This window comes from Coturnix japonica, chromosome W, assembly GCF_054131305.1.
Source record: "Coturnix japonica strain WE chromosome W, WE-NBRP24, whole genome shotgun sequence".
NCBI classification, from domain to species: domain Eukaryota; kingdom Metazoa; phylum Chordata; class Aves; order Galliformes; family Phasianidae; genus Coturnix; species Coturnix japonica.
In genome coordinates, this window is record NC_140701.1 from 29,977,080 (window position 1) to 30,000,203 (window position 23,124).

A 23,124-nucleotide genomic window follows, 5' to 3' on the forward strand; every position below is an offset into this window, starting at 1 on the left:
CTATGGTTTTCTTCCCAAACTAATGCTTTTCATCCGTGCAAATAACAATTTCTCCCTAAGTTACTGGTTTTCATCCCGAAAAGAAGACACATTCTCTTTAAAATGATGCTTTGTAACAAATTATGACTCACTGATTCCAGACTATCTGTCTTCCCCTACAAAATAATGACATTAACTTAAGAATTATCCATTTCAGACAAATTTCTGATGTATTTCACACTAATATCAATACTTACGCCAGAAAAAAAATGTGTTCATTTCAGACAAATTTCCGATGTATTTCACACTAATATCAATACTTATGCCAGAATCAAATGTATTCTCTCTTAGGTATCACTCTTGAATCTTGCCTAAAATTCATTTTCTTACCAATACAAAGCTTTTCATCATTACAAGTAGCATTTTCTACCCAAAAAAGTGGTTTTTATCCCCAAAAGAAATCGTTTTCTCTACAAATGGTCCCTTTTAGCAACATATGAAACACTGTTATTGGAATACCTCTTTCCCTCTTCAAAATAAGGACATTTCCAACAGAAATATTGATTTCTGACAAATTTTAGAAGAATGTCACACAAATAAAAGTACCTATCCCAGAAATAAAAAGTTCTCTCCTAAGAATCATTCTTTATCCTTGCAAAAACATGGTTTTCTCCAAAATAATGCTTTTTATCCCTTTCAAATAGCGGTGTTTCCCAGAAATACTGGTTTTCATCCTTAAAAGAAGACATTTTCTCTACAAAATGAAGCTTTGTAGCAAAATATGACACACTGTTTCCAGAATACCTTTTCTCTTCTACAAATTGAGGACATTACTAACAGAAATACCTTTTCTCCTCTACAAAATAAGGACATTTCCAACAGATATATCCTTTTCTGACAGATTTGAGAAAAATTTCACAGGAATATCAATACTTATACCAGAAATAAAAAGGTCTCTCTTAGGTATCACTCTTTAACCTTGCAAAAATATGGTTTTCTTACCAAAATAATGCTTTTCATCTCTACAAACAGCATTTTCTAAACGTAAAGGTGGTTTTCATCACCAAAAGAAATCGACTTCTCTACAAAATTATCGTTTGTAGCCAAATATGACACATTGTTTCCAGAATAACTCTTTTCATCTAAAAAAGAATGACATTTCCAACAGAAATATCGATTTCTGACAAATTTTAGAAGTAGGCCACATGAAAATCGATACTTATCCCAGAAATGAAAAGTACGCTCTTAGGCATCACTCTTCATCCTTAAAAACTATGGTTTTCTTCCCAAACTAATGCTTTTCATCCCTACAAATAGCAATTTATCCCTAAATTACTGGTTTTCATCCCCTAAAGAAGACACATTCTCTTTAAAAGGATGCTTTGTAACAAATTATGACTCATTGATTCCAGAATATCTGTCTTCCCCTACAAAATAATGACATTAACATAAGAATTATCCATTTCAGACAAATTTCCGATGTATTTCACACTAATATCAATAGTTACGCCAGAAAAAAATGTGTTCTCTCTTAGGTATCACTCTTGAATCTTGCAAAAAATTCTTTTTCTTACCAATACAAAGCTTTTCATCATTACAAGTAGCATTTTCTACCCAAAAAAGTGGTTTTCATTCCCAAAAGAAATCGTTTTCTCTACAAATGGTCCTTTGTAGCAACATATGAAACACTGTTATTGGAACACCTCTTTCGCTCTTCAAAATAAGGACATTTCCAACAGAAATATCCATTTCTGACAAATTTTAGAAGAATGTCACACAAATATCAGTACCTATCCCAGAAATAAAAATTTCTCTCCTAAGAATCATTCTTTATCCTTGCAAAAACATGGTTTTCTCACCAAAATAATGCTTTTTATCCCTTTAAAATAGCGTTGTTTCCCAGAAATACTGGTTTTCATCCCCAAAAGAAGACATTTTCTCTACAAAATGAGGCTTTGTAGCAAAATATGACACATTGTTTCCAGAATACCTTTTCTCTTCTACAAATTGAGGACATTACTAACAGAAATACCTTTTCCCCTCTACAAAATAAGGACCTTTCCAACAGATATATCCTTTTCTGACAGATTTTAGAAAAATTTCACAGGAATATCAATACTTATACCAGAAATGAAAAGTTCTCTCTTAAATATCACTATTTACCCTTGCAAAAATATGGTTTTCTTACCAAAAGAATGTTTTTCATCTCTACAAACAGCATTTTCTAAACGTAAAGTTGGTTTTCATCACCAAAAGAAATCGATTTCTCTACAAAATTATTGTTTGTAGCCAAATATGACACATTGTTTCCAGAATAACTCTTTTCATCTAAAAAAGAATGACATTTCCAACAGAAATATCGATTTCTGACAAATTGTAGAAGTAGGTCACATGAAAATCGATACTTATCCCAGAAATGAAAAGTACGCTCTTAGGCATCACTCTTCATCCTTGCAAAACTATGGTTTTCTTCCCAAACTAATGCTTTTCATCCCTACAAATAGCAATTTATCCCTAAATTACTGGTTTTCATCCCCTAAAGAAGACACATTCTCTTTAAAAGGATGCTTTGTAACAAATTATGACTCATTGATTCCAGAATATCTGTCTTCCCCTACAAAATAATGACATTAACATAAGAATTATCCATTTCAGACAAATTTCCGATGTATTTCACACTAATATCAATACTTACACCAGAAAAAAATGTGTTCTCTCTTAGGTATCACTCTTGAATCTTGCAAAAAATTCTTTTTCTTACCAATACAAAGCTTTTCATCATTACAAGTAGCATTTTCTACACAAAAAAGTGGTTTTCATCCCCAATAGAAATCGTTTTCTCTACAAATGGTCCTTTGTAGCAACATATGAAACACTGTTATTGGAATACCTCTTTCCCTCTTCAAAATAAGGACATTTCCAACAGAAATATCGATTTCTGACAAATTTTAGAAGAATGTCACACAAATATCAGTACCTATCCAAGAAATAAAAAGTTCTCTCCTAAGAATCATTCTTTATCCTTGCAAAAACATGGTTTTCTCCAAAATAATGCTTTTTATCCCTTTCAAATAGCGTTGTTTCCCAGAAATACTGGTTTTCATCCCCAAAAGAAGACATTTTGTCTACAAAATGAAGCTTTGTAGCAAAATATGACACACTGTTTCCAGAATACCTTTTCTCTTCTACAAATTGAGGACATTACTAACAGAAATACCTTTTCTCCTCTACAAAATAAGGACATTTCCAACAGATATATCCTTTTCTGACAGATTTGAGAAAAATTTCACAGGAATATCAATACTTATACCAGAAATAAAAAGGTCTCTCTTAGGTATCACTCTTTAACCTTGCAAAAATATGGTTTTCTTACCAAAATAATGCTTTTCATCTCTACAAACAGCATTTTCTAAACGTAAAGGTGGTTTTCATCACCAAAAGAAATCGACTTCTCTACAAAATTATCGTTTGTAGCCAAATATGACACATTGTTTACAGAATAACTCTTTCCATCTAAAAAAGAATGACATTTCCAACAGAAATATCGATTTCTGACAAATTTTAGAAGTAGGCCACATGAAAATCGATACTTATCCCAGAAATGAAAAGTACGCTCTTAGGCATTACTCTTCATCCTTAAAAACTATGGTTTTCTTCCCAAACTAATGCTTTTCATCCCTACAAATAGCAATTTCTCCCTAAATTACTGGTTTTCATCCCCAAAAGAAGACACATTCTCTTTAAAATGATGCTTTGTAACAAATTATGACTCATTGATTCCAGAATATCTGTCTTCCCCTTCAAAATAATGACATTAACATAAGAATTATCCATTTCAGACAAATTTCCGATGTATTTCACACTAATATCACTACTTACACCAGAAAAAAATGTGTTCTCTCTTAGGTATCACTCTTGAATCTTGCAAAAAATTCTTTTTCTTACCAATACAAAGCTTTTCATCATTACAAGTAGCATTTTCTACCCAAAAAAGTGGTTTTCATCCCCAATAGAAATCGTTTTCTCTCCAAATGGTCCCTTGTAGCAACATAAGAAACACTCTTATTGGAATACCTCTTTCCCTCTTCAAAATAAGGACATTTCCAACAGAAATATCGATTTCTGACAAATTTTAGAAGAATGTCACACAAATATCAGTACCTATCCCAGGAATAAAATGTTCTCTCCTAAGAATCATTCTTTATCCTTGCAAAAACATGGTTTTCTCACCAAAATAATGCTTTTTATCCCTTTCAAATAGCGTTGTTTCCCAGAAATACTGGTTTTCCTCCTTAAAAGAAGATATTTTCTCTACAAAATGAAGCTTTGTAGCAAAATATGACACATTGTTTCCAGAATAACTTTTCTCCTCTACAAAATAAGGACATTTCCAACAGATATATCCTTTTCTGACAGATTTTAGAAAAATTTCACAGCAGTATCTATACTTATACCAGAAATGAAAAGTTCTCTCTTAAGTATCACTCTTTACCCTTGCAAAAATATGGTTTTCTTACCAAAATAATGTTTTTCATCTCTACAAACAGCATTTTCTAAACATAAAGGTGGTTTTCGTCACAAAAAGAAATCGATTTCTCTACAAAATTATCGTTTGTAGCCAAATATGACACATTGTTTCCAGAATAACTCTTTTCATCTAAAAAAGAATGACATTTCCAACAGAAATATCGATTTCTGTCAAATTTTAGAAGTAGGCCTCATGAATATCGATACTTATCCCAGAAATGAAAAGTACGCACTTAGGCATCACTCTTCATCCTTGCAAAACTATGGTTTTCTTCCCAAACTAATGCTTTTCATCCCTACATATAGCAATTTCTCCCTAAAATACTGGTTTTCATCCCCAAAAGAAGACACATTCTCTTTAAAGTGATGCTTTGTAACAAATTATGACTCATTGATTCCAGAATATCTGTCTTCCCCTACAAAATAATGACATTAACTTAAGAATTATCCATTTCAGACAAATTTCTGATGTATTTCACACTAATATCAATACTTACGCCAGAAAAAAAATGTGTTCATTTCAGACAAATTTCCGATGTATTTCACACTAATATCAATACTTATGCCAGAATCAAATGTATTCTCTCTTAGGTATCACTCTTGAATCTTGCCTAAAATTCATTTTCTTACCAATACAAAGCTTTTCATCATTACAAGTAGCATTTTCTACCCAAAAAAGTGGTTTTTATCCCCAATAGAAATCGTTTTCTGTACAAATGGTCCCTTGTAGCAACATATGAAACACTGTTATTGGAATACCTCTTTCCCTCTTCAAAATAAGGACATTTCCAACAGAAATATTGATTTCTGACAAATTTTAGAAGAATGTCACACAAATATCAGTACCTCTCCCAGAAATAAAAAGTTCTCTCCTAAGAGTCATTCCTTATCCTTGCAAAACATGGTTTTCTCACCAAAATAATGCTTTTTATCCCTTTCAAATAGCGTTGTTTCCCAGAAATACTGGTTTTCATCCCAAAAAGAAGACATTTTCTCTACAAAATGAAGCTTTGTAGCAAAATATGACACATTGTTTCCAGAATACCTTTTCTCTTCTACAAATTGAGGACATTACTAACAGAAATACCTTTTCTCCTCTACAAAATAAGGACATTTCCAACAGATATATCCTTTTCTGACAGATTTTAGAAAAATTTCACAGGAATATCAATACTTATACCAGAAATAAAAAGGTCTCTCTTAGGTATCACTCTTTACCCTTGCTAAAATATGGTTTTCTTACCAAAATAATGCTTTTCATCTCTACAAACAGCATTTTCTAAACATAAAGGTGGTTTTCATCACCAAAAGAAATCGATTTCTCTACAAAATTATCGTTTGTAGCCAAATATGACACATTGTTTCCAGAATAACTCTTTTCATCTAAAAAAGAATGACATTTCCAACAGAAATATCGATCTCTGACAAATTTTAGAAGTAGGCCACATGAATATCGATACTTATCCCAGAAATGAAAAGTACGCACTTAGGCATCACTCTTCATCCTTGCAAAACTATGGTTTTCTTCCCAAACTAATGCTTTTCATCCCTACAAATAGCCATTTCTCCCTAAATTACTGGTTTTCCTCCCCAAAAGAAGACACATTCTCTTTAAAATGATGCTTTGTAACAAATTATGACTCACTGATTCCAGACTATCTGTCTTCCCCTACAAATTAATGACATTAACATAAGAATTATCCATTTCAGACAAATTTCCGATGTATTTCACACTAATATCAATACTTACACCAGAATCAAATGTATTCTCTCTTAGGTATCACTCTTGAATCTTGCCAAAAATTCATTTTCTTACCAATAAAAAGCTTTTCATCATTACAAGTAGCATTTTCTACCCAAAAAAGTGGTTTTCATCCCCAATAGAAATCGTTTTCTCTACAAATGGTCCCTTGTAGCAACATATGAAACACTGTTATTGGAATACCTCTTTCCCTCTTCAAAATAAGGACATTTCCAACAGAAATATCCATTTCTGACAAATTTTAGAAGAATGTCACACAAATAAAAGTACCTATCCCAGAAATAAAAAGTTCTCTCCTAAGAGTCATTCCTTATCCTTGCAAAAACATGGTTTTTCTCATCAAAATTATGTTATTTTCCCTTTAAAATAGCGTTGTTTCCCAGAAATACTGGTTTTCATCCCCAAAAGAAGACATTTTCTCTACAAAATGAAGCTTTGTAGCAAAATATGACACATTGTTTCCAGAATACCTTTTCTCTTCTACAAATTGAGGACATTACTAACAGAAATACCTTTTCTCCTCTACAAAATAAGGACATTTCCAACAGATATATCCTTTTCTGACAGATTTGAGAAAAATTTCACAGGAATATCAATACTTATACCAGAAATAAAAAGGTCTCTCTTAGGTATCACTCTTTAACCTTGCAAAAATATGGTTTTCTTACCAAAATAATGCTTTTCATCTCTACAAACAGCATTTTCTAAACGTAAAGGTGGTTTTCAGCACCAAAAGAAATCGACTTCTCTACAAAATTATCGTTTGTAGCCAAATATGACACATTGTTTCCAGAATAACTCTTTTCATCTAAAAAAGAATGACATTTCCAACAGAAATATCGATTTCTGACAAATTTTAGAAGTAGGCCACATGAAAATAGATACTTATCCCAGAAATGAAAAGTACGCTCTTAGGCATCACTCTTCATCCTTGCAAAACTATGGTTTTCTTCCCAAACTAATGCTTTTCATCACTACAAATAGCAATTTATCCCTAAATTACTGGTTTTCATCCCCAAAAGAAGACACATTCTCTTTAAAATGATGCTTTGTAACAAATTATGACTCATTGATTCCAGACTATCTGTCTTGCCTTACAAAATAATGACATTAACATAAGAATTATCCATTTCAGACAAATTTCCGATGTATTTCACACTAATATCTATACTTACGCCAGAAAAAAATGTGTTCTCTCTTAGGTATCACTCTTGAATCTTGCAAAAAATTCTTTTTCTTACCAATACAAAGCTTTTCATCATTACAAGTAGCATTTTCTACCCAAAAAAGTGGTTTTCATCTGCAAAAGAAATCGTTTTCTCTACAAATGGTCCTTTGTAGCAACATATGAAACACTGTTATTGGAATACCTCTTTCCCTCTTCAAAATAAGGACATTTGCAACAGAAATATCCATTTCTGACAAATTTTAGAAGAATGTCACACAAATAAAAGTACCTATCCCAGAAATAAAAAGTTCTCTCCTAAGAATCATTCTTTATCCTTGCAAAAACATGGTTTTCTCCAAAATAATGCTTTTTATCCCTTTCAAATAGCGTTGTTTCCCAGAAATACTGGTTTTCATCCCCAAAAGAAGACATTTTCTCTACAAAATGAAGCTTTGTAGAGAAATATGACACACTGTTTCCAGAATACCTTTTCTCTTCTACAAATTGAGGACATTACTAACAGAAATACCTTTTCTCCTCTACAAAATAAGGACATTTCCAACAGATATATCCTTTTCTGACAGATTTGAGAAAAATTTCACAGGAATATCAATACTTATACCAGAAATAAAAAGGTCTCTCTTAGGTATCACTCTTTAACCTTGCAAAAATATGGTTTTCTTACCAAAATAATGCTTTTCATCTCTACAAACAGCATTTTCTAAACGTAAAGGTGGTTTTCATCACCAAAAGAAATCGACTTCTCTAAAAATTATCGTTTGTAGCCAAATATGACACATTGTTTCCAGAATAACTCTTTCCATCTAAAAAAGAATGACATTTCCAACAGAAATATCAATTTCTGACAAATTTTAGAAGTAGGCCACATGAAAATCGATACTTATCCCAGAAATGAAAAGTACGCTCTTAGGCATCACTCTTCATCCTTGCAAAACTATGGTTTTCTTCCCAAACTTATGCTTTTCATCCCTACAAATAGCAATTTATCCCTAAATTACTGGTTTTCATCCCCAAAAGAAGACACATTCTCTTTAAAAGGATGCTTTGTAACAAATTATGACTCATTGATTCCAGAATATCTGTCTTCCCCTACAAAATAATGACATTAACATAAGAATTATCCATTTCAGACAAATTTCCGATGTATTTCACACTAATATCAATACTTACACCAGAAAAAAATGTGTTCTCTCTTAGGTATCACTCTTGAATCTTGCAAAAAATTCTTTTTCTTACCAATACAAAGCTTTTCATCATTACAAGTAGCATTTTCTACCCAAAAAAGTGGTTTTCATCCCCAAAAGAAATCGTTTTCTCTACAAATGGTCCTTTGTAGCAACATATGAAACACTGTTATTGGAACACCTCTTTCGCTCTTCAAAATAAGGACATTTCCAACAGAAATATCCATTTCTGGCAAATTTTAGAAGAATGTCACACAAATATCAGTACCTATCCCAGAAATAACAAGTTCTCTCCTAAGAATCATTCTTTATCCTTGCAAAAACATGGTTTTCTCACCAAAATAATGCTTTTTATCCCTTTCAAATAGCGTTGTTTCCCAGAAATACTGGTTTTCATCCTTAAAAGAAGACATTTTCTCTACAAAATGAAGCTTTGTAGCAAAATATGACACACTGTTTCCAGAATACCTTTTCTATTCTACAAATTGAGGACATTACTAACAGAAATACCTTTTCTCCTCTACAAAATAAGGACATTTCCAACAGATATATCCTTTTCTGACAGATTTGAGAAAAATTTCACAGGAATATCAATACTTATACCAGAAATAAAAAGGTCTCTCTTAGGTATCACTCTTTACCCTTGCAAAAATATGGTTTTCTTACCAAAATAATGCTTTTCATCTCTACAAACAGCATTTTCTAAACGTAAAAGTGGTTTTCATCACCAAAAGAAATCGCCTTCTCTACAAAATTATCGTTTGTAGCCAAATATGACACATTGTTTCCAGAATAACTCTTTCCATCTAAAAAAGAATGACATTTCCAACAGAAATATCGATTTCTGACAAATTTTAGAAGTAGGTCACATGAAAATCGATACTTATCCCAGAAATGAAAAGTACGCTCTTAGGCATCACTCTTCATCCTTGCAAAACTATGGTTTTCTTCCCAAACTAATGCTTTTCATCCCTACAAATAGCAATTTCTCCCTAAATTACTGGTTTTCATCCCCTAAAGAAGACACATTCTCTTTAAAAGGATGCTTTGTAACAAATTATGACTCATTGATTCCAGAATATCTGTCTTCCCCTACAAAATAATGACATTAACATAAGAATTATCCATTTCAGACAAATTTCCGATGTATTTCACACTAATATCAATACTGACACCAGAAAAAAATGTGTTCTCTCTTAGGTATCACTCTTGAATCTTGCAAAAAATTCTTTTTCTTACCAATACAAAGCTTTTCATCATTACAAGTAGCATTTTCTACCCAAAAAAGTGGTTTTCATCCCCAAAAGAAATCGTTTTCTCTACAAATGGTCCTTTGTAGCAACATATGAAACACTGTTATTGGAATACCTCTTTCCCTCTTCAAAATAAGGACATTTCCAACAGAAATATCCATTTCTGACAAATTTTAGAAGAATGTCACACAAATATCAGTACCTATCCCAGTAATAAAAAGTTCTCTCCTAAGAGTCATTCCTTATCCTTGCAAAAACATGGTTTTCTCACCTAAATAATGCTTTTTATCCCTTTCAAATAGCGGTGTTTTCCAGAAATACTGGTTTTCATCCCCAAAAGAAGACATTTTCTCTACAATATGAAGCTTTGTAGCAAAATATGACACACTGTTTCCCGAATACCTTTTCTCTTCTACAAATTGAGGACATTACTAACAGAAATACCTTTTCTCCTCTACAAAATAAGGACATTTCCAACAGATATATCCTTTTCTGACAGATTTCAGAAAAATTTCACAGGAATATCAATACTTATACCAGAAATAAAAACGTCTCTCTTAGGTATCACTCTTTAACCTTGCAAAAATATGGTTTTCTTACCAAAATAATGCTTTTCATCTCTACAAACAGCATTTTCTAAACGTAAAGGTGGTTTTCATCACCAAAAGAAATCGACTTCTCTACAAAATTATCGTTTGTAGCCAAATATGACACATTGTTTCCAGAATAACTCTTTCCATCTAAAAAAGAATGACATTTCCAACAGAAATATCGATTTCTGACAAATTTTAGAAGTTGTTCACACGAATATCGATACTTATTCCAGAAATGAAAAGTACGCTCTCAGGCATCACTCTTCATCCTAGCAAAACTATGGTTTTCTTCCCAAACTAATGTTTTTCATCCCTACAAATAGCAATTTCTCCCTAAATTACTGGTTTTCATCCCCTAAAGAAGACACATTCTCTTTAAAATGATGCTTTGTAACAAATTATGACTCACCGATTCCAGACTATCTGTCTTCCCTTACAAAATAATGACATTAACATAAGAATTATCCATTTCAGACAAATTTCCGATGTATTTCACACTAATATCAATACTTACGCCAGAAAAAAATGTGTTCTCTCTTAGGTATCACTCTTGAATCTTGCCAAAAGTTCTTTTTCTTACCAATACAAAGCTTTTCATCATTACAAGTAGCATTTTCTACCCAAAAAAGTGGTTTTCATCCCCAAAAGAAATCGTTTTCTCTACAAATGGTCCCTTGTAGCAACATATGAAACACTGTTATTGGAATACCTCTTTCCCTCTTCAAAATAAGGACATTTCCAACAGAAATATCAATTTCTGACAAATTTTAGAAGAATGTCACACAAATATCAGTACCTATCCCAGAAATAAAAAGTTCTCTCCTAAGAGTCATTCCTTATCCTTGCAAAAACATGGTTTTCTCACCTAAATAATGCTTTTTATCCCTTTCAAATAGCGTTGTTTCCCAGAAATACTGGTTTTCATCCCCAAAAGAAGACATTTTCTCTACAATATGAAGCTTTGTAGCAAAATATGACACATTGTTTCCAGAATACCTTTTCTCTTCTACAAATTGAGGACATTACTAACAGAAATACCTTTTCTCCTCTACAAAATAAGGACATTTCCAACAGATATATCCTTTTCTGACAGATTTCAGAAAAATTTCACAGGAATATCAATACTTATACCAGAAATAAAAAGGTCTCTCTTAGGTTTCACACTTTACCCTTGCAAAAATATGGTTTTCTTACCAAAATAATGTTTTTCATCTCTACAAACAGCATTTTCTAAACGTAATAGTGGTTTTCATCACCATAAGAAACTGATTTCTCTACAAAATTATCGTTTGTAGCCAAATATGACACATTGTTTCCAGAATAACTCTTTTCATCTAAAAAAGAATGACATTTCCAACAGAAATATCGATTTCTGACAAATTTTAGAACTAGGTCACATGAATATCAATACTTATCCCAGAAATGAAAAGTACGCTCTTAGGCATCACTCTTCATCCTTGCAAAACTATGGTTTTCTTCCCAAACTAATGCTTTTCATCCCTACAAATAGCAATTTCTCCCTAAATTACTGGTTTTCATCCCCAAAAGAAGACACATTCTCTTTAAAATGATGCTTTGTAACAAATTATGACTCATTGATTCCAGAATATCTGTCTTCCCCTACAAAATAATGACATTAACATAAGAATTATCCATTTCAGACAAATTTCCGATGTATTTCACACTAATATCAATACTTACGCCAGAATCAAATGTGTTCTCTCTTAGGTATCACTCTTGAATCTTGCCTAAAATTCATTTTCTTACCAATACAAAGCTTTTCATCATTACAAGTAGCATTTTCTACCCAAAAGAGTGGTTTTCATCCCCAATAGAAATCGTTTTCTCTACAAATGGTCCCTTGTAGCAACATATGAAACACTGTTATTGGAATACCTCTTTCCCTCTTCAAAATAAGGACATTTCCAACAGAAATATCCATTTCTGACAAATTTTAGAAGAATGTCACACAAATAAAAGTACCTATCCCAGAAATAAAAAGTTCTCTCCTAAGAATCATTCCTTATCCTTGCAAAAACATGGTTTTCTCACCAAAATAATGCTTTTTATCCCTTTCAAATAGCGTTGTTTCCCAGAAATACTGGTTTTCATCCCCAAAAGAAGACATTTTCTCTACAAAATGAAGCTTTGTAGCAAAATATGACACATTGTTTCCAGAATACCTTTTCTCTTCTACAAATTGAGGACATTACTAACAGAAATACCTTTTCTCCTCTACAAAATAAGGACATTTCCAACAGATATATCCTTTTCTGACAGATTTTAGAAAAATTTCACAGGAATAGCAATACTTATACCAGAAATAAAAACGTCTCTTTTAGGTATCACTCTTTACCCTTGCAAAAATATTGTTTTCCGAAGTAGTTGGGACTGAAACACAGCTCCTTTTGGCACCTCGACTGCCAGTGCTTGTCTCGCTCCAATTTAGGAGTGAGGCAAAGGTTCTTTTAGTAATGTTATGCCCGGCGTGAGATTAAGAAGAAGAGCATTCAAATGTTGATCCGACCAGTTTATTGGAAATAATAGACAATTGAGGGGATGGGGAAGAGAGAGTGACGAATGCCAAAATTAGGGTGATGGGGAAGGGAAAGTAGGCGATAGAAAAAGGTAGAAAAGAGCAAGAATTACGTTAAAGCGGGGAATAGTCACCTCCTGGATGCAGCAGCGTCCCGTAGCACGTTGTTAACGTTGGTCCGGGGCAAAATAAGCGTAGGGGAGAGCAGCTACGGAATAGCAGGCTGCAAGCAGCAGATCGGTGAATCGCAGAAAAGATGGTCAGAGTTTCGTCGTCTCTAGAAGCAGAGTCTCGGGCAGCGAGGTCCCTCGGAGCAGAGTCTCTGCAGCAATCCCAGAAGAGAGAATAGGCAGCAGTAGGACAACGGTGGAGGGATCTGAGGTCAGATACCTAGATGCCCACAAAACCGTGGTTTGTTCATGCCCTTTTTATCCTTCTTTCCAGCCTTCCAGAGATTTCGGGACGGCTCGGGTCAGAGTCTTGTGACTTCCTCAGAGCTGTCAATCTTCCTTGAGATGGGCCAACAGGAAAGACCACTTAAGGGCCATTAGTCCTCAGGGATGGCCATCTTCCTTTAGATAGGCCAACACAAAAAGACCACTCAAGGGCCATTGATCAGTATCTTATCTCCCTTTCGTAGCTCCCGGACTTGTCCATCTCCTGTGTGTCTCCATTTCAGCAAACTTTGAGACAGTAATGTAAAAAGCATGGCTTCTTACACCACCCCGTGACTCAAAGTTTGCTTAAAAAGTAGGCCACTGGTGATCCAGGATGGCGAGAAAAAGATAGCAAGCATGAGGAAAAAAGGAGAGGGAGGGGGAATCAATATGTTTCATGCAATCATTACAAAGGATCTTTCCTGCTTGGTTACAAGTGTTGCGCGGATGTGCTGGACTTCCCCATCACTTGATGAGGTTACAAAATACATAGACGATACAACATGTTGGATAAGTTGAATGAAACAAGGTATCATACATGGAAGAAACAGTAGAGTTGCGACAACACATAATAGATAAAATAAGATGCGTTTTACCCAAGGTCCACCTGGAAGCCAGGAGAAAAGGTCAAGGTCCGGGCTTTTCCAAGTTTGGACAGGAACATGTGCTATTTTCCGTATACCTTCAGCAATTTGTTTGACAACTTTACCATTATCATCAATCTTTAGACAACAAGTGGAATCATTTAATTTGCCACAGACACCCCCTTCTTCAGCTAACAAGTAATCTAAAACCATGCGATGTTGGAGTATTGCCGCCCGCATCTGTGAGGCTTGATCTGCAAGGAGATCAAGGGCATAGGCTGTCTCGTTTGTAATGATTTCTAGGACAGCTTGTAATCTGATAATACGGTTTAGGTTGTAGATGGGTTCTCGAGCACCATTAATCCACTCATTGGGGTTCCACGTAGCTGGCCCATAGTGTTTGATTATACGTTGAGGGGGCCACTCATCTTTGCCCCAAGTTTGTTTGCTACCACGTGTTATGGAGGTGTCGATAGACCTCCTGTATCTGTTGAGATCATCATATACTTTGACGCCCAATTCACTACCATCCTTTCCTGGGAGCAAAAAGAACATCGGGCGGATTACTCCAACATAACATACCCCAGTCCAATTAACAGGTAGTCGTTTATATGCATGATGACCACAAATCCAGTAATGTCCTTTTAACGCTACTGAACCATTCTCGAAGGGTCCATTCCATTTGCTAGTTAGTTTATTTACATGTTCTTTAGCCTGAAAGTATGTGGTGTTGAGAGGTCCAAAAGGATGTCCTTCTACATTGCAGTTCCAACTATTACTGGTAACCCTTTCATTTCTGCACCATCTACATCTCCAGGCACCAGCATCAGGGCTCCAGGTACATTCTGTACCCCCAGCTTTATTAAACAAAGTGTTGTTAGTGGAGGACCAAAAATGAGAAAACCCTTGCAACATTCCTGACTGATTGTACCACCCCCATTGACCACCCTTAATTTGTGAAGTAACCTTACCATACGTCCAAGTACAATTGCCAGTCCCAACATAGACGCCACCGGGCTGTGTACAATTCAGACAATACATTCCCATAGCAGGATACTGGACTGGCCATGGAGATGTATTCTTATCTTCCCAGTAGATGTTGTGGTTGGTCCCACTATAGTTGCTTACCAGCCATTTAGGGGCAAGAGGAGTTGATACCCAGGGCCAGGTTTCAAGTCCCATGGGTCCTCCACAGACCCAACAATTACTCAAATTATAAACATTTGCTACTTGTTCAGCTAGTTGAAAAAAGGAGTTTTTTATACCATTTCCCTCTTCCCGAAAGTCTATCAGGGGATAGCTAATAGTTACAGAAATTACAATCCACATGATACATCTAATAAACAAAAATGAAATTCCACCCAAGTGTTGCATATTACCAAAACACCAATTATAGAAGTCAGCAACAGTTGTGTTCAGTCAGGATCCAACGAAGGTCCTCTGCAAAATAAAACAAGACATCGGCTCGCCCCCTTGGGCTTTGTTAGTATGATCAAAATGAGGGAATAATCCATCGAACATTAATCTTATATTCCTTCTCCCGTGCGTCCTTAGCCCTCCAGGTATACATGTTAAGGGATTCAGTTAAGGTCAGTGGTACTGGACCTACATTGGGCAGGTCAACCAACACAGGTTGGCCAGGAAAATAAGAGGGTTTTTCTAATTTATCAGGATTAAGAGTAATTGGCAAAGGTGGTGGGGCCTTAGGACAGAAGGCATTAAATCGGGGACAGCCATTAATTCCCCAGCGATCATTAACTCTTCTGACTGCATCAGAGGTACGGGCAGTCCAATTGTTCTTTTCTGGCTTCAGAAATTTCTTAAGAAGGCCATTGGATCGTTCCACAATACCATTAGCCTGGGGATAATAGGGAGTGTGAAAAATCCAGAGAATACCTTCCTCTCTGGCCCATTCTTGTACAGCTCCAGAAGTAAAATGAGAGCCATTATCTGACTGGATGGAACTGGGTTTTGGGAGAATGCTAAACCACTTCTTTAAAGCCTTTATAGTATTCTCCCCTGTTGCCCGAGGAACGGATTCAGCTTGTAATAAACCAGAGACTACCTCAACACCTACTAGTACATATTGTTTTCCTTCAGATTTACGGAAAGGACCAATGTAGTCAATCTGCCATGTTTCCCATAAGTGCTTTCCCTCTCTCAAATGGAGAGGATTATCCTGTAAGGGATGTCGGTCCAGGCGGGAACGGCATAGATCACAGGCAGAAATGCAGGTACGACACTGTTCTCTGGTAACTGGCCAACCACGAGCCTGGGTTTCACGATAGAGATCAAGAGCACCAGTATGCCCCCTTTTCACATGTAACCATTCCACAAGTCTCTCCCAGTTATCACTGTCTGGTTCTCCTTGTCTTAATGAAGCAATCCTAGCAAGTTCATCAGCTTTGTTGTTCCAATAACTAACAGGGGATCCATCCTCCTGGTGGGAAGCCACCCATGCAACAGAAAATTGTCCCCCTTTAGCAATAGACAAAATCTCCTGCCATTTTTCCTTTTGCCATACTGGGATACGGTTAACTTCCCAGCTGTTTCTCTCCCAAAAGGGAAGCCACTCTGTACAACCTTTGAAGACGGCATATGAATCAGTATAAATATGCACACGTGTAGTGGACTGTGATTCATGTTGAAACACACTCCATACTGCTACTAACTCACCAACCTGAGCACTCCCCTCCCCTTCAGTAACAATAGTGACATTAGTCCCTATCTGTAGGGCCACGGCCCGATACTTCCAAATTTTCCCTTCACGCTTTGAAGAAGCATCTGTGAACCAGACATTTTGCAACTGGTCTGAATAGGGAGGAGCAACCTGGATGACAGAGGGGAGATCAGCATCAATAGCAGAAAGAACATCATCCTGTATAGCGAGTGTTTTTGAAGCACCTTCAGTGACTGAAAAGATATTACAGTAGTGTTCAATTTGAGCATACCACTTTCTGACAGAAGCTTGTTGTGCCACCCCATCAGGGGGGGCGGTGCCAGACATAACAGACTTGATAACCTTGAATGGACCTCTGTCGTATGGTTCTCTGTCGTATGACCTGCTGTCGTATGGTTCTTTCAGCTTCCCGCAAAGCCAGACTAACAACAAACAACCCCTTCTCCATTTGAGAGTATCGTTTCTCTGCATCTTTGAAACTACGGGAATAGAACCCAATAGGTCTGGTGGGGCCTTCTGGACCCTTTTGCCAGAGATGTATAGATAACCCTGATTGAGCAAATCCCCATTCTATCTGTACAGGGTCAGAAGGATGGATAGGACCTAAGGACTGATGTGTGATAGCTTCGAAAATTAGGAGCTGCAGAGCTTCTTCATGGACTGGGGTCCATTCCCATGATACCTTCTTTCGCAACAAGTCATGCAGTGGACGGGCAATAATAGAGAAATCAGGAATGTGTTTTCTCCAAAAGACTAAGAGTCCAAGGGCATGCTGTAATTCCTTTTTATTCTCTGGCATTTTGAGTTGGTCTAAAGCTAGGAGGGTATCCTGTGGGATACAGGCCATACCACCTTTCCACCAGATACCCAAGAATTTCACCTCAGCAGCTGGAGGCTGGATTTTGTCTGAAGGAATTGTCAACCCCAGCTCTTCTAATCGCTTGATTATTCTGTCATGCATTATTTTCACTGGTGCCAATTGTTCACCTCCTATAAGGATATCATCAGTGTATTGATAGAGCTTAACCCCTTCTTCCAAGGGAATCTGTTCAAGTTCTTTTGCCAGAGCATGATGAGCCAAAGTTGGGGAGTGTTTGAACCCCTGAGGGAGGCGGGTGAAAGTATATTGCTGACCCTCCCATGTAAAAGCAAAACGGGGTTGATCATCAGGGTGTAGGGGAACCATAAAGAACATATCTTTGACATCAATGGTAGCCATAATAGGGTGAGCCTGCTCCTGGATAGCTGCTATTAATTCTGAAATATTAGGCACTGCAGCAGTCAGTGGTCCAGTATTGGCATTTAGCCTACGATAATGAATAGTCAATCGCCATTTGCCATTTGGTTTCCTGACAGGCCATACTGGAGAGTTAAAAGGTGAATGGGTAGGTACCACAATTCCTTGTTCTTTTAGTTCGGCCAGCACTGGGCTAATACCAGTGCGTGCTCCCAGAGGTAAAGGGTAAGGTTTAACTGAAGTCAGATGGGAAGGAGGGAGTGGTGGTGCTGTCTGTAGTAAACGAATATTTAGGGAGGGGATACCAAACATCCACTCTCTCCCTTCATCATCTGTCCAACTTCTACCCTTCAATACGTCTAGTCCTAATAAGTTAAGCGGGAGAGTTCCCACAACCATAGGGACTTCCCAGGACTGCTCTTCTCCAGGTAGCCTTAGCTTCACTGTGGCCATGGTCTGTGAATGTACACCACCCATGGCATCTGCCACAAATATCTTTTTGCGTGATAAAATTACACCAGCACGATCAGCATCCTCCTTCTTAATAGCTGAGATTTGAGCTCCTGTGTCTACCAGAAACGTTACTGGAACTAATCTAGGTTCAACAACACATGTAATTAACAAATCATTCCCTTTAGTCGTGAGCCTCCTAACAAACATCCATCCTTCACCCCCCCGCTCACTTGAAGAGGGTGAAGGAATCAGTTTCCCGACTGCTCAGGTAATTCTTTTGTTACTGCAGGGGGAGCACTAGGAACCAGATTTTCAGGTTTAGCTGGCCAACCAGTCACCAGCCTCTCAAGCCTGTCTGTTGCTAGTCCATTCATTATTTCTCGAGGAACACCCTTTTTCCAGCCCAAAGTCCATAGTCCATGACGTTTATGATCAATGTTTCGCCTACCAGTTCTTTCTGAGGCTAGAGCCTTTTCTATTCTATTAAATTTTGGGCTAGGTGGCCTGAGAGCAAGGGTGGTTGCTGCGAGCCTTACTCCCCTTGGCTCAATTCTGCTGGTGGATGAAGCCACCGGTCCATACTTCCTACCATAATTAATCAATTCTTGGGCAACCTCTCCCCATGTCCATACCTTATAACTTGATTGTAAAGAGCCTGAAGAACCAACTCCCTCTAAAACAGCTCGAGCTCTCTCTCCCTGGGACATGGCCTGTATTTTACTTTGAAGTTGTATACCTATGGGTTTCAGCGATTCTGGAAGTCCCCTGATTAATGGAGTCATCCGTTCAGGATCAACAGGCATCATCATAGGTGATTCGTGCCGTGGCTGCAATTTCCTGTCATACATCATTTGCAGGCAAGCGGCCTTTTGGACACTTTCAACCAGTTGGTCAACTGTCCCATTAATGGCAAGAGGGTCTCCCCTTTCTAAAGGGTTGAGACCACCAGCCCAGTAAGCAGCCCTCTGTGTTAGGGACCAGGGAGCACGGTTATTACCAGTAGTCAAAAATACTCCTGGCCCCCAATAACCCTCAGCCTCCTTTTCGGTTAACATTATTTGGTCTCCACCAGTTAAGCTGACTCTCCATACATATTCTGTTTCTGATTCCTTTGGAGAGCGGCTAAAATCTTTTTTCAGTTTTGCTAATTCAGTGGCAGAAAAGGGAATTTCTTTAACAATCATTTGAGGATCCAGGTCCTCTCCGTTATCAAAGGTATATTCTGTTTTTATTAGAGGGCGCAGAGGGGCTATTGGAGTTTCAAACTTATCAAAATTTTCTTTTGCTTCTTTTAGTTCTTCCTGAGGATACAGTTTTTCTTGTGGTGCACCATGAATATCAGTGTCACCAGTATCTTTATATGTTAAAATTTCCTTAAAAGCCATCTGTAACAAGGCCGAGTTATGTCTCTCTCTTTCCAATTGTACTTCTAGATTTCCAATTTGGTTTTGCAAAGCTTTCACAAGTTCCTGGGTTGCTTTAACTGTTTCTTGTAACGACTGTATAGTCTGGTTTTCCGCCTCAAACTGCTGGTCTCGGAACTCCACGGCTGCTTTTAAAGCAGCACCGAGTACTGCACAAATAAATGATTTGCCTTTCCCGGCTCGGGTACGAGCCCCATGTTGTAAAACGCAAATGCGGTCAGAAACAGCCTGCAAATTATACCAATTTTCACGTGCCCAGTCCATCCCTGATGACGATGGCCGAGACGCGTGCTTTTCAAGGATATCAAACAACATATTTTCACCTTCCATATCAGATATAATTTTACTCACAACCAAAAATCTACAGGTAACGAAATCTACGCTGAGGGAGGAGGCGATTCCTTATCTCCTCAGAGAGGCAAACACTGAACAAAACCAACAACTACTCAAAACACTCCTTTACACAAAAGTCCAAATGACTCAATCAACACTTCCAAAGAAAGTGTAAACACCTCAATCGGTCCTGCCTATTCTGGCAAGCCACAACGAAAAACTTCAACCTCCAAGCAAAAAAAAGTTAGAAATAACTTCTAAGTTTCTCAAAAGTAATAAACTTCTTGGAGAAGCACACACCACTTCCACAAGAGGCGCGCACACAAAACTTTAAAACCAAAGGTACGTCACAAGATACTTAAAACCACCACAATGCAAAATAGTCTTCCCAGGGAGGCACACACGTGTAAAACAAAAGCAAACAGTCAAAATTAATTCACTCGTCGCCGAGAGGTAGACACGTAAGAAAGAAAGTTTCAGAATGTGGAGCGGTCTTCCTGGAGAAGTGCACACATCAAATTAAGTTATCAAAACAATCGCTCCTTGCAACTCCAGGAGAAACAGACAGAAAAGTTTTAGAGAAACTGGAAGGATAACACTCTCACGACGGGTATCCTGCCGACTACGCCAATAAAAATGTCTCGCTCCAATTTAGGAGTGAGGCAAAGGTTCTTTTAATAATGTTATGCCCGGCGTGAGATTAAGAAGAAGAGCATTCAAATGTTGATCCGACCAGTTTATTGGAAATAATAGACAATTGAGGGGATGGGGAAGAGAGAGTGACAGTACTTTGAGACAGTACTGTAAAAAGCATGGCTTCTTACAGTGCTGAACTGGATGTTCAAAGGACAGGTTCCCTCCACCCATCATGCTACCGATGTCACCTGGAGCAAGTGGATTACGCTGATTACACAGCGAGCGCGAATGGGAAACCTCAATCGTCCAGGAATCCTAGAGGTAATCATGGACTAGCCTGAAGATAAAAAGTTTGGAACATCACCAGCAGAAGAGGTATCACGTGCTAAAGAGGCCCCACCATACAACGAATTACCAGAAAATGAAAAGAAATATGCCCTATTCACTGACGGATCATGTCGCATTGTAGGGAAGCATCGCAAATGGAAAGCTGCTGTGTGGAGCCCCACACGACAGGTTGCAGAGGCCACTGAAGGTAAGGGAGAATCAAGTCAGTTTGCAGAGGTAAAAGCTGTCCAGCTGGCCTTAGATGTTGCTGAACGGGAGAGGTGGCCAATGCTGTATCTTTATACTGACTCATGGATGGTGGCAAATGCCTTATGGGGGTGGTTACAGCGGTGGGAACAAAATAACTGGCAACGGAGGGGAAAATCTGTTTGGGCCGCTGAACTATGGAAGGACATTGCTGCCCGAACAAAGAATATGGTTGTAAAGGTGCGTCATGTGGATGCACATGTGCCCAAAAGTCGGGCTACTGAAGAACAACAAAACAACCATCAGGTAGATAAAGCTGCTAGAATTGAGGTGGCTCAAATCGACTTGGATTGGCAGAATAAGGGCGAATTATTTCTAGCTCGATGGGCTCATGAGACCTCAGGCCATCAAGGAAGAGACGCAACATATAAGTGGGCCAGAGACCGAGGGGTGGACTTAACCATGGACGTTATTGCGCAGATTATTCATGATTGTGAAACATGTGCCATAATTAAACAAGCCAGAAGGATGAAACCTCTCTGGGAGGAAGGGCGATGGCAAAAGTATAAATATGGGGAGGCGTGGCAGGTTGATTATATCACCTTGCCACGATCTCGCAGTGGTAAGTGTTATGTACTCACTATGGTAGAGGCAACCACTGGGTGGCTTGAAACATACGCAGTACCCCATGCAACTGCTCGAAACACCATATTAGGTCTTGAGAAACAAGTCCTGTGGCGACATGGCACCCCAGAAAGAATTGAATCTGATAATGGGACACATTTCAAAAATTCTCTTATAAATACTTGGGCCAAAGATCATGGCATTGAGTGGATTTATCATATTCCCTACCATGCACCAGCTTCTGGTAAAATTGAACGATATAATGGGTTGTTGAAAACTATGTTGAAAGCAATGGGTGGTGGAACATTTAAGCACTGGGAGAAGAATCTGGCAGAAGCCACTTGGTTGGTCAATACTAGAGGATCTGTCAATCGTGATGGTCCTAGTCAATCTATCCCCCTACACACTGTAGAAGGAGATAAGGTCCCTGTTATACATGTAAAGAACATGTTGGGAAAAGCTGTTTGGGTCCTTCCAGCTTCTGGAAAGGGCAAACCTATCCGTGGAACTGTCTTTGCCCAGGGACCTGGGTGCACTTGGTGGGTAATGCAGAAGGATGGGGATGTTCAATGCGTGCCACAAGGGAACTTGATGCTGGGGGAGTGCAGTCAATAATTTTATGTATCTATATATATATATATATGTTTGCATGTGTAGTGTATTTTAGTTATTATAGTTGTACATTTAGTTATGTTACATGCAATTCTACTATTTAACTATCACAACTTTACATACGTGTATATATATGTATATATTAACCATGATGTAATAATGTAGAATAAGGGGTGGAATGTCATGGTTTTGTAATTTTGTAATTTTGCTATCAGTATTCCACATCATAACATCATGTCAAGTATGGATACTTCTGTTGAATGTGCAGTCCACAGAAGAAGACTACATATTCCAGAGAACAACAGGAGTAACAATAAGTCACGGGACCAGGACTCTATATAATCTCGTTCCCAGGCTGGAGTGCCCTCCTTCTACTCTCGAACATCTCGGAGAGTGGGAAGCGTTCCAGCCGTGTCGCCTAGAGTTCACAGTAGGCCTCTCGGTTTTCGGAGACTCTCTCTCTCTCTGTTTCGTTCGATTTGTTAGCCTTAATTATATTATATTGTGTTATCTTGTATTTCGATATCATATTTAGTAAAATAAGTTT

At 37.5% G+C, this 23,124-nt stretch overlaps 1 protein-coding gene across 1 annotated transcript; it reads right to left on the reverse strand.

The window, feature by feature from the left end:
* Positions 1-18,049: 18,049 nt before the first annotated feature.
* On the reverse strand, positions 18,050-20,302 carry LOC146754668 (uncharacterized). The gene has a single exon (XM_085527648.1). It carries the CDS (start codon positions 20,166-20,168, stop codon positions 18,663-18,665), a length of 1,506 nt encoding a protein of 501 aa, XP_085383774.1. The 5' UTR covers positions 20,169-20,302; the 3' UTR covers positions 18,050-18,662.
* Positions 20,303-23,124: the final 2,822 nt, after the last annotated feature.

Excerpts from the sequence above, each read along its gene's own strand:
- LOC146754668 (XM_085527648.1), bottom strand. The coding sequence starts at position 20,168 with ATGGAAGGTGAAAATATGTTGTTTGATATCCTTGAAAAGCACGCGTCT.